The sequence below is a fragment of the Megascapheus bottae genome, chromosome 20 (assembly GCF_031878675.1).
Source record: "Megascapheus bottae isolate mThoBot1 chromosome 20, mThoBot2.hap1, whole genome shotgun sequence".
NCBI lineage: Eukaryota > Metazoa > Chordata > Mammalia > Rodentia > Geomyidae > Megascapheus > Megascapheus bottae.
In genome coordinates this window covers 4,900,358-4,914,088 of record NC_143528.1, presented here as the reverse complement: position 1 = coordinate 4,914,088, position 13,731 = coordinate 4,900,358, and the positions used below count along the sequence as shown (strand labels likewise).

The following is a 13,731-nucleotide window of genomic DNA, read 5'->3' as shown; positions in this document are numbered from 1 at the left end:
AGCAGAAACGCACCCCAACACCGAATCCGCAAATGAGTGCGCGGGCGCGGCGCTCCGGGCGCGTCCAGGCCACGCGCCCCGCCCGGTCCCGCGCCTCGACCCCGCGCCTCGACCCCACTCTCACCCCAGCGCCGACGCCTTCAACTTGCGAGCCTCCGACCCGACCGGCTGAGAGTGGTTGCGGCGATCCCGCCGCGACCCGAAGACAGTGGGTGCCTTCGGGGCGTCCCGGGAAAGGCCAGTTCGGGGAAAGCAGAGCCGCTGGGCTGCGCCGGGGACCGGGCTGGGCTCAACCCCAGGAGGCCCCTGGGGGAGGCCGGGACCCTAGGCGACCCAAGCGGACGCCGTACGCCCCCACCCCACCACGCCCCAGACACCCCAGGTGGCCACCCCAGCCAGCAACGCCCCCCCCCCAGCGGCGGGACCGGAGAGAGGGGACAGCGGCGAAAAGAGGGCGAGAGGACACAGGGCCCAGGATCCCCACCAGGTCCGGCCTTCGGTGGGACCCCGAGGCCAGGACTGCGTAGTGGGGGCGGGGGAGGGCACAAGGGAGGGGTCGAGGCGGTGAGGCCGGAGGCCCGGCGCGGGCCCTTTAAGACTCTCCCCGCCCACCGGCGGCGCTGGCCTCCGCCCGCCCCTGTCCCCGCCCCGGGGCCCGGGCGAGAGCGGCGATTGGGCGGGCGCGGCGATCCCTTTGAAGTGTGGCCGCCGCCGGCCGCTATTTGACGCGCGGCTCGCGGAAGGCGAAGGTTTTTGTGTGGCTGTCCGGGTCGAGCGCGGCGGCGGCGGCGGCGGCGGGCGGCGGCGCGGAGGCGGCGGCGGCGGCGGCGGCGGCGGCGGCGGCGGTGGAGGAGGGGAGGCGGCGCGGAGGCGCAGCGACTGCCGCGCGGCCACCGACGCTGCGGAGCGAGCCTACCCGCCCCGGAGCTCGCCTCCCGGCGCTCGCCCTCCCTCCCCGCCCCCCCAGCGGCGCTGCCTCCTCCAAATGAGCGATTCGCCCGCTGGATCTAACCCAAGGACACCCGAGAGCAGCGGCAGCGGCAGCGGCAGCGGCGGCGGCGGCAAGAGGCCGGCGGTGCCGGCGGCCGTGTCCCTCTTGCCCCCGGCGGACCCTCTGCGCCAGGCGAACCGGCTCCCGATCAGGGTCCTGAAGATGCTGAGCGCTCACACCGGCCACCTCCTGCACCCGGAGTACCTGCAGCCGCTGTCCTCCACTCCCGTCAGCCCGATTGAGGTCAGTCTCCCCGGCCGCTGCCCGCCCCGCGGCACCCTCCCGTGGCCCGACCGGGTCTCCCTGCTTCCCCGGGCCCGGTGCGACCCCCAAGGCCGGCCACAGCGGAGGGCCGAGTGCGGAGGGACGGGGAGCAGGGACCAGACCCCACCAGGTTCTCCCCAGGGTCCCCCCCGCCCCGTGGAAGGTGCTCCCTCCCCGCTCGCCCTTCGGAGCGACGTGTTTTTCCCCGTCTTCCCCCGGGTCGGATCTGTTTCTGAAGTCCGCCCTGGGCCCTTTACTTTTCCTCTGGCGCCCAGTTTCCTATCTAGGGGTGATCGGTCCAGGACTTGGCCTGCCCCGCCCTCCCCCCGCCGGTTTGTTCTCTTTGAAGACGGGGCTGGGGGTCCCCCTCCGCCTCTTGCCACATTAACCTACGCCCGGGCACTCCCGACCCCGCTCTTTCTTCCTCCCACTGCGGGTGCCTCCCCGGGAGGGAGGGGCCACGGAGAGCGCCAACTGCTGCTCGGCCTCTGGAACGCGCCTCCCGCCCCGGCCCGCGGCGCCAGCGGCCCGACCCGTCCCAAGCCAAGTTCCCCAAAACTAAGGCCCTAAGTTTTTTTTGGGGGGGTGTTTTATTTTTTTTCCCCGAGCCCAGGAGAAAGGGAGGTTAGAAGAGCAAAAAAAAGGGGGAGTCATAGCTCCCACTTCCAAGAAGGGGCCTGGGCGACCCCCTCCCACGGCCCGCCCGGGCCCCAGGCCGCACCCCGGCGCAGCCCCGCCCCGCCCGGGCCGGCTGGCCCGCAGGCCTCCCCCGCGAGGCCCAGCCCCCCCACCCCACCCCGCCCCGCGCTCCTCGACGGGTGTCTCAGCCTCACCCCCTTCCCCCTCTCCCGGCCGCTGTCTCCCACAGCTGGACGCCAAGAAGAGCCCATTGGCGCTGCTAGCCCAGACCTGCTCGCAGATCGGCAAGCCCGACCCGCCGCCCTCGTCCAAGCTCAACTCGGTGGCGGCGGCGGCCAACGGGCTGGGGGCGGACAAGGACCTCGGGCGCTCGGCCCCGGGCGCCGCCTCCGCGTCCGCGGCGCTCAAGCAGCTGGGGGACGCCCCGACCGAGGACAAGTCCAGCTTTAAGCCCTACTCGAAAGGCTCCGGAGGCGGCGACTCCCGCAAGGACAGCGGCTCCTCCTCGGTGTCCTCCACCTCCTCGTCGTCCTCCGCGTCCCCGGGAGACAAGGCGGGCTTCCGGGTGCCCAGCGCCTCCTGCCCTCCCTTTCCCCCGCATGGAGCGCCGGTCTCCGCCTCGTCGTCCTCGTCCTCGCCCGGCGGCTCCCGCGGCGGTTCCCCGCACCACTCAGACTGCAAGAACGGGGGCGGCGGCGGCGGCGAGCTGGACAAGAAAGACCAGGAGCCCAAGCCCAGCCCGGAGCCGGCGGCCGGGAGCCGCGGAGGCGGGGAGCCCGGCGCCCACGGCGGCGGCGCCGAGGCTGGGGGCTCCGGACGCAAGTCGGAGCCGCCCTCGGCCCTGGTGGGGGCCGGCCACGTGGCCCCCGTGTCACCTTACAAGCCCGGCCACTCCGTGTTCCCTCTGCCGCCCTCCAGCATCGGCTACCACGGCTCCATCGTCGGCGCTTACGCCGGCTACCCGTCTCAGTTCGTGCCTGGCCTGGATCCTAGCAAGTCTGGGCTGGTGGGAGGCCAGCTGTCGGGGGGCCTGGGGCTGCCGCCGGGCAAGCCCCCCAGCTCCAGCCCGCTCACCGGGGCCTCGCCGCCCTCCTTCCTGCAGGGATTATGCCGCGACCCCTACTGCCTGGGAGGCTACCACAGCGCCTCGCACCTGGGCGGCTCCAGCTGCTCCACCTGCAGCGCCCACGACCCCGCCGGGCCCAGCCTGAAGGCCGGGGGCTACCCGCTGGTGTACCCCGGGCACCCGCTGCAGCCCGCCGCGCTCTCGTCCAGCGCCGCCCAGGCCGCGCTCCCTGGCCACCCGCTCTACACCTACGGCTTCATGCTGCAGAACGAACCGTTGCCGCACAGCTGCAACTGGGTGGCGGCCAGTGGGCCGTGCGACAAGCGCTTCGCCACCTCGGAGGAGCTGCTCAGCCACCTGCGGACTCACACGGCCCTGCCGGGCGCCGAGAAACTTCTGGCCGCCTACCCCGGGGCCTCGGGCCTGGGCAGCGCCGCCGCCGCGGCCGCCGCCGCCGCCGCCTCCTGCCACCTGCACCTCCCCCCGCCCGCCGCCCCCGGCAGCCCGGGGTCACTGTCACTGCGGAGTCCACACACTTTGGGGCTAAGCCGGTACCACCCCTATGGCAAGAGCCACCTCTCCACAGCCGGGGGCCTGGCTGTGCCGTCCCTCCCCGCAGCCGGACCCTACTACTCACCGTATGCGCTGTACGGACAGAGACTCGCGTCAGCCTCGGCGCTCGGATACCAGTAACCGCAGCTCTGCCCGGACCCAGCCGCCCCTCCCCTGCCCGGCCCTCCCCTGCCCCGCCGCCGCGGCCGCCGCCACCTCCGCTAGTCCCCGCCAGGACCCCGCCCAGACCCTCCCCGCCGGACTGTGTATTTATTTACTGTAACGTTAGCTTGCAAGCTGGGGATGGATAGAAGTGTCTTAACAGCCCACACGAGTCATGGTATGCAAAGAATAAGGTCCACCTTCCTCCCAGATAGTAATATTAACCACACCGATGACTACCTGACCCCCCACCGCCCTTCCTTTTATTTTTCTTAGGTCTCATTTTAAAATATTTGTCCCTTTGGGGTTTTTGTTGTTGTTGCTGTTGTTTGTGTTTGGCTGTTGGGTTTTGTGTGTTTTTTTTTTTTGGTTGTTTGGGGTTCGGGGTGGGTTTTTGTTTTGGTTGGTTTAGTTTTGGGGACAGGAGGGAGAGTTGGGGTTTTGAAGTTCTGTTCGTTTAGTTTTCTTGTCCTGGGGAGTTTCCTGCATGAGCCTTTTAACTGTTCAAACTACATTTCTCCCTTCTCTTATGCCCCCCTCCTTTTCCCTTCCCTCCATTCCCTGCTTTCCTTTCATGTGAGGTTGGTTTTTTTCTTCTTCTTTTTTTGTACAAGTAACTGATTTTTTTTTTTATTACCATGGCGGGAAGGGGGCAAAGAGCGACCTTGGTGGAGGTTTTGAGCTTAATCAGGGGAATTCTGCTCTGTGATCTTCCCCAGCAAACCTCCCTCTCCTTGATCTCGGCCCTGCCCCCCAAATTACAGCCTTGCTCCCCTGAGTCGGGAGAGCCTCACCCGCACGGCAGGCTTCCCCCTGGAGGGGCCTCCTGGCCGCTTTACCTCGCCGAGCTCGGGTACACACCTGCCGGGACTGCCCGCTGCGGGGCCTGCGGGGCCCGTCTCACTCGGTTCACGGTCCCTCCAGGCCCCGCTGGCGCGAAACTTTACTCTTTATATTTGCAAAGTACTTTATTTTTCTTCCTCTCTGCCCCGCTGGGGCTGAGGCCCCTCCCCCGGCGGCCGGGTCCGCTCCCCCGGGGCAGGTGGGGACTCGGGGAGCCGCCGGCTCGCAGCAGGCCCCTCGCCCCTCCCAGGTCTGGCCCAGCAGGGCCCAAAGGTGGCTGTGGTTGGGGTGGCTCCCGCGGTGGCTGGGACTGAAGATTCGCGGGGGTCTGCTCCCCACGCCCTCCCTCCCTCCCGGTCAGAAGCAGCAGCGCCGGGCTGCGGGCCTGTTTGGGTGGATAGAGCTCTCCCTTGGTAAGACTTATTTTGTTAATAAATGGAATACTTGGCTATATTCACACCGTGTTTCCTCTCTTGCCTCAGTCCCCATCCCACTGGCAGACGCCTGGTGACAGGCTTGCCTTCACTTTTGTTTAAAATGCCTCAGGGCTTCCTTCTGAGTGCTGTTCCAGGACACTTTCATGCCTTTCCTTAAGAAAAGGAGGAGCGACTCCTGCTAAGCCATTGCAAACAACTTTCTTTCCTCTCCCACACTTGGTGGTTTAGCGCCCAGCCGCACTTGAGAGACTGTGGCACTGCCTGGGGCCAGGGTGCGGAGCGCGGGTGAAAGTGGATCTTCTCTGGGCCGAGGAGGGAACCGGGACCCCTGAGCTCCAGCCGGAAGAGGGGACCGACGGCCGCCGCCCGGCCCGGAGCGCCGGGCCCGGAGCCCGCGGGGAGGCGGCGGAGACCACGTGCCTCTGGCGCCACCTGGTGTCGGGACAGCGAGCGAGCGGCGGAGCGGAGCCGCGACGGGCTGGCGCGGGCGGCCTCCGGAACGCGGAGGACTCGCACTTGCTGTGGTGAGGGGCGCTCGCTCCCCGTCCGGGCCTCGGGGAGCTGCGCCTCCGGCGGCTGGGGTCCCGGCGAGAAGGCGTGGCGATTGCTTCACCTGGCGGTTCTCGAGCCGGACGAGGGATCCGGACCTCCGCCCTCTCTGCAGAGGAGGATCGGGGTGCTGTGCGTCACTGCGGGTGCTCGATCCTGAGCGGAACAGCGCTGAAGCCCTTGGCACCCACTCGCCGCCCTCCATCCCCAGCAGGTCCCACCCGCCTGGGCCCCACCGCGCGCGCCGGCTCCCCTGCGGGGGCGCGCGGCCTGCGGCCGTGGGTGCGCTGGGCGGCCCTGGCGAGGCTCCCTCCGCCGGGCCTGCACGTGCCGGCCAACTGGAGGGCAGAGCCGCAGGCGGGGCTGCGCGGCTCCCGGGACGCTACCGCCTCTCCAGGGGCACGCCCGACCAGAGCTTTCCAGGGTTCGAGAGAAAGGCAGGGTGATCCTGCAGTGTCGTGCTGGTCATCCCCAAGACCGGGTTGGAGAGGTTGAGACGGATGCAGAGTCGCCCCGAGGCCTCTCTGGGGAATCCGCCCTGGCACTTCTAAAGATCTGAAAGTGGAGATGCTCTTTTTGTTGTTGTTGTTGTTGTTAATCTTTGTCCCCATTGTTTTGTTTGCTGTTGATTCCTTCTTTCCTGTTTCTGCAGACCTTTTTGTTTCTTTCTCAAAGCTTTAAAGCGGGTGGAAATTGCTCCCTCTGCAGGGAGATTTACTTTTCCTGTCTTCCACTTCCCTGTCTTCAGCCCTCGAGACTCCTCTTTCTCCTCCCCTCTAGAGAAGGGGGCTCCTCTTGTTTGAGAAAGGGGAAGGGGGGAGAGTAGGTCCCACAAGCAGCAAATTCTCCAGACACCGGAGAAGCCTCTTCAGGAGCTGCTCGGCTTGCACCTTAGGTGTGAGAATGCACATTAGAAAACTCCCTTAGACTATCGAGTTTCCCTAAAAAAGTTTAAACAATCCTTGGGAACTGGGAAAGTTCAACTGGCCCACTTGAACAAAGCTACCCCTAACTACCACGGTGACACCAAAGAGCAGGTAATGAATTTGAGGTGTCCCCCCTTCTTACCCAAAACAACAGCTCTCCCCACCCATAAGCAGGAAACATTGCTGGGGAGAGTGGCTGTTTTAATTAGTTGATGGGGAGTTGGTTACTTTCAATAGCTTAATTCCCTTTATCCAGTGTTGCCATTTTAATACAGAGGGTACTTCCCTCAACAACAGCTTATTTACATAATTAGTCCATCTAGCAACTCTTTGTTTTGAGAATCACCTCTACTTTCTATTTCTTGGCCTCTTTCTCTCTGAAGCCCTCCTCCCGCCCCATTGCTACTAATTTCTCCCAGGCTCCAGAAATGGAGCCAGTGTTCCCAAGACTCCAGGGTAGATGCCACCAAGCTAGAGCTTGGACTTCCCTGGCTCTAGGAGTTGTTTTCACACATCTTGCTGGGTTGTTTCTGTGGTCTTCTGAGCATCAAGGAAAGAAAAGGAAAAACTCACAGAATCTGGTGATGTTTTTAACCCACCCACCCAGAAGCCTGTATCCTAAGAAATCTTTAGTCCCCAAGAGAAGTGTGAGGCAAGCTCTGTAGACTGTGGCCTCACCCTCCCTGGCACACTGTTCTTGTAGCCCCCTCCCAGTGCATGTCTGGGTTATGGTTGAGATTTGTCTTCCAATAATCCTGCACTTTATTATTCATTCTACTGGGAAAGCTGCACTCTACTTTTCTGTTTGATTTCATTTCACTCATCCTGTCCTTTCGCAAAATAGATGGTTGAGTGCATCCGATAATGTATGGTTTAATTTGGAGCACTATGGGTTTGAATTACCATTTTCATAATGTGCTGTGCATTAATGTGCTACATCATTTATAAAGAGGAATGTGTGAGGTTTCAAACTTTCTCCTGGAAGCCAAAGTCACCTAAAAGAAACAAAGCCAAATCATATCTACCCATCTTCTTACCTCTCTGCCAGAGAAACTCTTACCTTCTCCAAATCCTGGCATAATCTCCCAATGCTCATAAAGCCCAATGTGTGTGTGTGTGTGTGTGTGTGTGTGTGTGCACGAGCACACATAATGCAGGTTTGTGGGAGACTTGCACATGTCTGCCTGGGAGCCATCAATGGCAGTACAAAGCTCCCCCTCATTATTGCCTAACAACAGCTTTGTAGCCAAGCCGGCTTGCGTTTGTGGAGACCTCCAGTGGATGGCTCTTGGTCGACCCTAATCCCAGCATTCCCTCCCCAGTGGCTATAATAACACCAGCTGTCTGTTACTCAAAGTCTGACTGAGGAGGAAAAAGCACTGATTATCCAAATACAGTCATTAAAGGGGAAATGTGTTTTTAGGACTGTCAGAGTGATTAATGAGGGCTAGCCGTCTTTGCAAATGCACTTGTTTAGTCTAACTGGCAGCTTCTATTTTCCTATTGATTTATTGCAGCCGTTGCCGGGCCTTGCTGTGTGCGAAGTCAGGGCACTTCACAACTGCGCCCTGTTTAAACAGGAAAAGCATGTACCATTTTGTCCAGCAGGACAGAGGGAGGGAGGGAGGGAGGGAGGGAGCAGCCTCAAGTCTCCTCTCCAGGGGCCCCGACCAACAAAGGAGACATTAAAACCGGCAATCCAGAGAGGGAAGGAAACTGCCTTCCACTCACTGACTTCCAATGTCAGTGGAGACCAAGCAGCTCACCCCACTGTGACCTTCAACATACCCCATTTCTCCCCTAGTCCCCTAGTCCACCAAACCAGCCATTAGCCCCTAGACCAAAGCACAGGAAATGCCCCCAGCAAAGGAAGAGAACTGATGAGTCCTGGAAGGGAAAAGACAAGAAGCCCAGCAACTCCTGTATGACCCAGCAAGCAGCAGGAGTACAGTGTATTGATCCAGACCAACTGTTAGTCTCAACTTTCAGAAGTGATGGGAAAGTATCAGGAAAAGGGCCATTTCAGGTTTGCATGAAGGAAGTATCTGACCAGCAAAACAGGAATGGCAGCTTGAAAGAGTTTCATGCTTTGAGGGATTCGGTTTCCAGGTGGTCCATCATCAAAGTAAAAAAAAGTTTACAGAAAGAATGCTCCATGCCCAGCACCAGGCCAGCTGCCATGAGATACGTAAGGAAACCCAGCCAACTTCCTGAGCAGCATCCTGGAGGAAAGTCTGTGCCTTAGGAGGAAGCAACATAGCAAGGCACACCACTGCGCATCTGCAGAACCTCACACTGTACAGACAGTAGAGAAGCCAGTGGGGCTTAAAATAGGGTGATATGTGGGCAGGAGCCTAAGGAGGGAGTGCTGGGAGGCCAGCCGTCAGAGGGGGCTGGGGGGGGGGGTCCTGTGAGGCCCAACCTCTTCTGAAGGCTGAAAGATGGATGATTCTGTGGTGGAAAAGGGCTGGGCTTGAGCCTCAGAGTCAATCATTTCCACTTCTTGAACAGACCGAGGGCCTGGTGCACCAATACTATGAATTTCCACCCTCCATTCTCTCTCCTAATGAAGCCGTGCCTTCTACACATCAGCCCAGACATGGAAAGGATATCCTGGGTTTTCAGAGATGACTCTCCTTCCTCAGTGAAGTATATTCCCAAGTTTTCCCAAGGTGCTGGCGGATCTGTGTGATTGGGTAAACTAGGACTACTCGGGAAGGTTTGGCATATCTAGTCAGGACAGACAATAGGAAGAGTGTTGAAATGGGAATCAAAGAAACTAGACTTGCTTGATTCTAAAATTTAATTCATTTTTGTCTTTCTCAGTCCTGTTCATATATTTCTGAAATGATTTTTGGGCCTCATAATCATTTGGTCCTTTCCAACTAGAATACGATTGATTGATTGATTGATTGATTTTTTTAACAGTCTTGCTATATTACCTAGGCTAGCCTATAACTTCTGAGTTCAAGTGATCTTCCTGCCTCAGCCACCAGAGTAGCTGGACTCCAGTCATGCACCCCTTTATCCAGCTTCTATGAAATTTTGAAATATTTAAAGAATGAACACCAGGATAATTAGAGTTCTTTAGGGTTCCTGTTACTGGCTCTCAAAAAAATTCAGTTCTGAAGTCTCCATCAGATGGGGGAAGGGAGATCTCAACAGCAAAGCATTAGTATCACATGCACAAGGCCTTGAGTTCTATTCCCAGCACTAAATAAATGAATAAATAAATGTGCTTTTAGAACAGCAGATTTGGGTGATCTAGTAATAGAAGGTCATGACCTCACCTCACTAGTGAAGAGAGGAAGAGGGCATGAAAGAAAAAAATTGTATGAAAGAAAAACATTGCTATGATTACAGGTATCATAGCAATCTAGGGAATGTTTATTTGAAGCCAGCTCAAGGTCCAAAAGACTTGATCTCCTCCAACTAACAAAAGGTAGGGCTGGAGGCAATAATAGAGCACCAGCAGGACCTGAGGTAACCAACAAGAAAAAATGGTATAATGAGGAATTTTTTACCAAGAAAATTCACTCTGCCAAACCCATTGACTACAATGGTGGTAGACAACAGCAACGTCATCTTCTTTCTTCTTTCCTCTTTCTCTCTTTCTCTGCTTCTCCTCCTCCTCCTCCTCCTGCTCTCCCTCTTCCTCATCCTCCTTCTTCCTCTTCCTCTTCATTTTCCTCCTCCTCCTCCCTCTTCCTCTTCTTCCCATGTTTTTTCTTTTGTGGCAGTACTGGGACTTGAATTCAGAGCCTGGGGATTGTCCCTTAGCTTGTTTTTGTTTAAGATCAGCACTCTAATGCTTAAGCGACACCTTTACTTCAAAGCCCTAGCTAGCTTTGAATTCTGATTCAAATCCTAGCTACTCAGCCTCCTGAATAGCTAGGATTCCATTACAAACATGAACCACTGGTGCCTGGTTTTCTCGTATCTTTTCAGTTTGAAGAAATGCTAAGTTTATGGGGCCAGGAGTTTGGCCTAGTGGTAGAGTGCTTGCCCAGAATGCATGAAGCCCTGGGTTTGATTCCTTGGTTACCACATACCCAGAAAAAGCCAGAAATGGTACTGTGACCCAAGTGGTAGAGCACTAGCCTTGAGAAAGCTCAAAGACAATGCCCATGCCTGAATTCAAGCCCCAGGACTGGCAGGAAAGAAAGAAAGAAAGAAAGAAAGAAAGAAAGAAAGAAAGAAAGAAAGAAAGAAAGAAAGAAAGAAAGAAAGAAAGAAAGAAAGAAAGAGAGAGAAACAGAAAGAAAGAAAGAAAGAAAGAAAGAAAGAAAGAAAGAAAGAAAGAAAGAAAGAAAAAAGAGAAAGAAAGAAGAGAGAAAGAAAGAAAGGCAGGCTAAATTTAGGCTGATTCAGGTATTTCAGAGACTGTTTGGTGGGCCTAAGCAGGATAAAAATTATTTTAAATACTTTTTATTGTGCCAGTCTTGAGGCTTGAACTCAGGGTTTAGAAGTTGTCCCTGAGATTTTTTTGCTCAAGGCTAACATTCTACCACTTTAGTCGCAACTCCACTTTTTTGGGTGCTTAATTGGGCTTTACTGCCCAAGCTGGCTTGGAATCGTGACCCTCAGATCTCAGCCTCCTGATTAGCTAGGATTTCAGCCACCAGTGCCTGGCTGTTTTAAATACTTTCGAGATTCCTGAGGGAATCCAACCAAAGGCTACAAGCAGACCCTAGTTTCTTACAGTGTGCAGTCAGTTGCTTTGGGAGGATGGAACTGACCGGAGAAGACATGAAAGGCAGATACACATCAGACCTTTTCTCTTCTAGGAAGTGGGCATCTCTGTTGTGCTTTGTAATATAAAATAAACCTCTGGAATTTCAATGAGAGCCAGATTTCAGAATGGAAGCACATTGCACAGCTCTCCTTCTCCAACCCCCACACACATATCCTGTTTGCTCTTCTGGATACGTGTATGTGTAAAGGTACATGTGTGCATGGTGTGAGTTATATATGGATTGTGCTTGTTCCACACTGGGGATGAAAAGAATGCATTTTCCTTGTGACTTTTTAACAGCTTCAAATGTAGACAATGCCAAGCACACAGAAATACAGGTCAGGCCTGCTCTATGAGACCTCAAGAAGTTTCACAGTGCCTTTCACTTTGTTGTGCGTTTCACAATGACTAGATATCTAATTCCATTATTTCGTTTTTGACATGTTGGAAATCAAACCCAGGAACTCCCATGTGCTAGGCAAGCATCCTACCACTGAGCCACATCCAGCCCTAGCTGATTAATTCTTGTAGCAAACCTCCCGTTCCCTCTTGCAGTGAAACTGAAATCTGAAGAAGTCAGGTAGATGTCCAAGATCTCATAATTAAAGAGCTGCAGACTGCATTGTACACATGTGACCTCTTCATACAACTACTTAAAGCCAGTCACCGTGATATGCACCTGCAATCCCAGGTGCTTAGGAGACGGAGGCTGAAGGATCACTTGTACAGGAATTTGAGATCAGCCCATGCACACAAGAAGAATAAAAAAGAAGGGCTGTGGCTTCAGGAATTGAGTGTACTTCTAACTGCAGAACATGGCTGCAGATGTGGCTTAGTAGGCCTCACTAGTACAGGGGCTTGAGTTAAATTCCCAGAACTACACAAACACTTCGCATTTAGCCAAGTGGCTTCACACTTAGTACTTAGATAAATATGGAGGGTACAGATACATTAGAAGGGGACTTGTCCATCAAAAAAAATTTTTGCCAGTACTGGGGCTTGAATTCGGGCCTAGGGACTGTCCCTGAGCTTCTTTTGCTCAAGGCTAGAACTCTACCACTTGAGCCACAATGCCACTTCCAGCTTTTCTGCGTATATGGAACTGAGGAACTGAAGCCAGGACTTCATGCATGCTAGTCAATCATTCTACCACTAGGCCACATTCCTGACCCAAAAATTGTATGTCTTCAGTTTTTGTCTGGTTAATTGGAGATAAGAGACTCCTGGGGACTTTTGTGAACTGTGATTCTCAGATCTCAGCTGAGATTACTAGCCTTGAGTAAAAGAGCTCAGGGACTGTGCCCAGGCTCTGAGTTCAAATTCCACAACCACCACCAACAACAACAACAACAAGTTATCTCAAGGATATAGGTGCATGTCTGTAATCCAGCTACTCAAGAAGCAGAGATCAGAAGGATCAAGATTTGAGACCAGACTTGCCAACTCAACCAGTAAGCCAGACACGGCGGGTGGTTTCCAGCTACTTGGGAGGTATTCAGGATAGGAATTTTGGTCTGAGGCTAGCCCCAGGCAAAAGCCCTGTCCAAAAAGATATAAGACCTTATTAAAAAGATGCCCAAGGGGACAGGCCTGAAGACCAGTCCATCTCAGATACCAGAGGATGACTAACCTGTGATTTGTTCTGGGAATTCAGAGAATGTAGAGGGGCTTTGTCCTGAGGTGAGCTGGAGGTAGACGCATTGGATAGTAAAGATAGAATGTGCTGGGTGGTATTCATGCTGTTGTGGTGGTCAGTGTGGGGTCATTTCTGTGGTGGTAACAAACTAACCCCAAGTCTCTGAGGCTTCACCTAGCAGAGGTCTCTTTGCCTCACTTACTACAGGTCTGCTGTGGATTGATGAAGGTCTCCATCTGTCTTGAGTAACCAGACACATCCTACAATTCAGTGACTTATACTATGGGGTTGGAAGTCTGAAAGGAAGGCAGGGAGGGGAGATCACAACAGACTGAAACTCCAGATGTGAGCCAGTAGAGTCTCTCTTAGTTCTGGAAAGATCCTAAACTTCTCTTAAAGGATTCACCTGAAAAAAATGAGGCCAGGCCCAATCCCAAATCGATCTTTCTTTCCTTCTTCTTTCCTTCCTTTCTTTTTCTTTCTTTCTTCCTTCCCTCCTTTTTTCTTTTCTTTTCTTGTGCCAGTACTGGGACTTTGAATTCAGGGCCTAAGAGCTTTCTATTAGCCTTACTCAGGGCTGGCTCTATACAATTTGAGCCACACCTCTACTTCCAGCTTTTTGCTGATTAATTGGATATAAGAATCTTACATATTTTCTGCCCAGAATGGCTTCAAACCACACTCCTCAGGCCTCAGCCTCCTGAATAACTAGGATCACAGCTGTGAGCCAGGCATCATCTCCCTTTTGATCACCTTTAAATCAACTGGTTAAGGACTTTGGTCCCATCTGTAGAAGTACTTGCTTATGTGCTCTCGCTCTCTCTCTCTCTCTCTCTCTCTCTCTCTCTCTCTCTCTCTCTCTCTCTCTCTCTCTCTCTCTCTCTCTCTCTCTCTCTCTCTCTGTCTCTCTGTCTTAGAGCTTGAGCTCAGG

At 55.4% G+C, this 13,731-nt stretch overlaps 1 protein-coding gene across 1 annotated transcript; it reads left to right on the top strand.

Annotated features, from left to right (window-relative positions):
- The first annotated feature begins 841 nt into the window (after nucleotides 1–841).
- On the top strand, nucleotides 842–3,992 carry Znf703 (zinc finger protein 703). Its single transcript, XM_090353929.1, has 2 exons — nucleotides 842–1,234; nucleotides 2,124–3,992. The coding sequence occupies exons 1-2, from the start codon at nucleotides 986–988 to the stop codon at nucleotides 3,651–3,653; spliced, it is 1,779 nt and encodes a 592-aa protein (XP_090210055.1). The 5' UTR covers nucleotides 842–985; the 3' UTR covers nucleotides 3,654–3,992.
- Nucleotides 3,993–13,731: the final 9,739 nt, after the last annotated feature.

Bases quoted from the DNA above. Each gene is read 5' to 3' on its own strand.
- Znf703 (XM_090353929.1), top strand. From the start codon at position 986: ATGAGCGATTCGCCCGCTGGATCTAACCCAAGGACACCCGAGAGCAGC. The intron at 1,235-2,123 runs GTCAGTCTCCCC...TGTCTCCCACAG, and splicing joins CTCCCGTCAGCCCGATTGAG to CTGGACGCCAAGAAGAGCCC.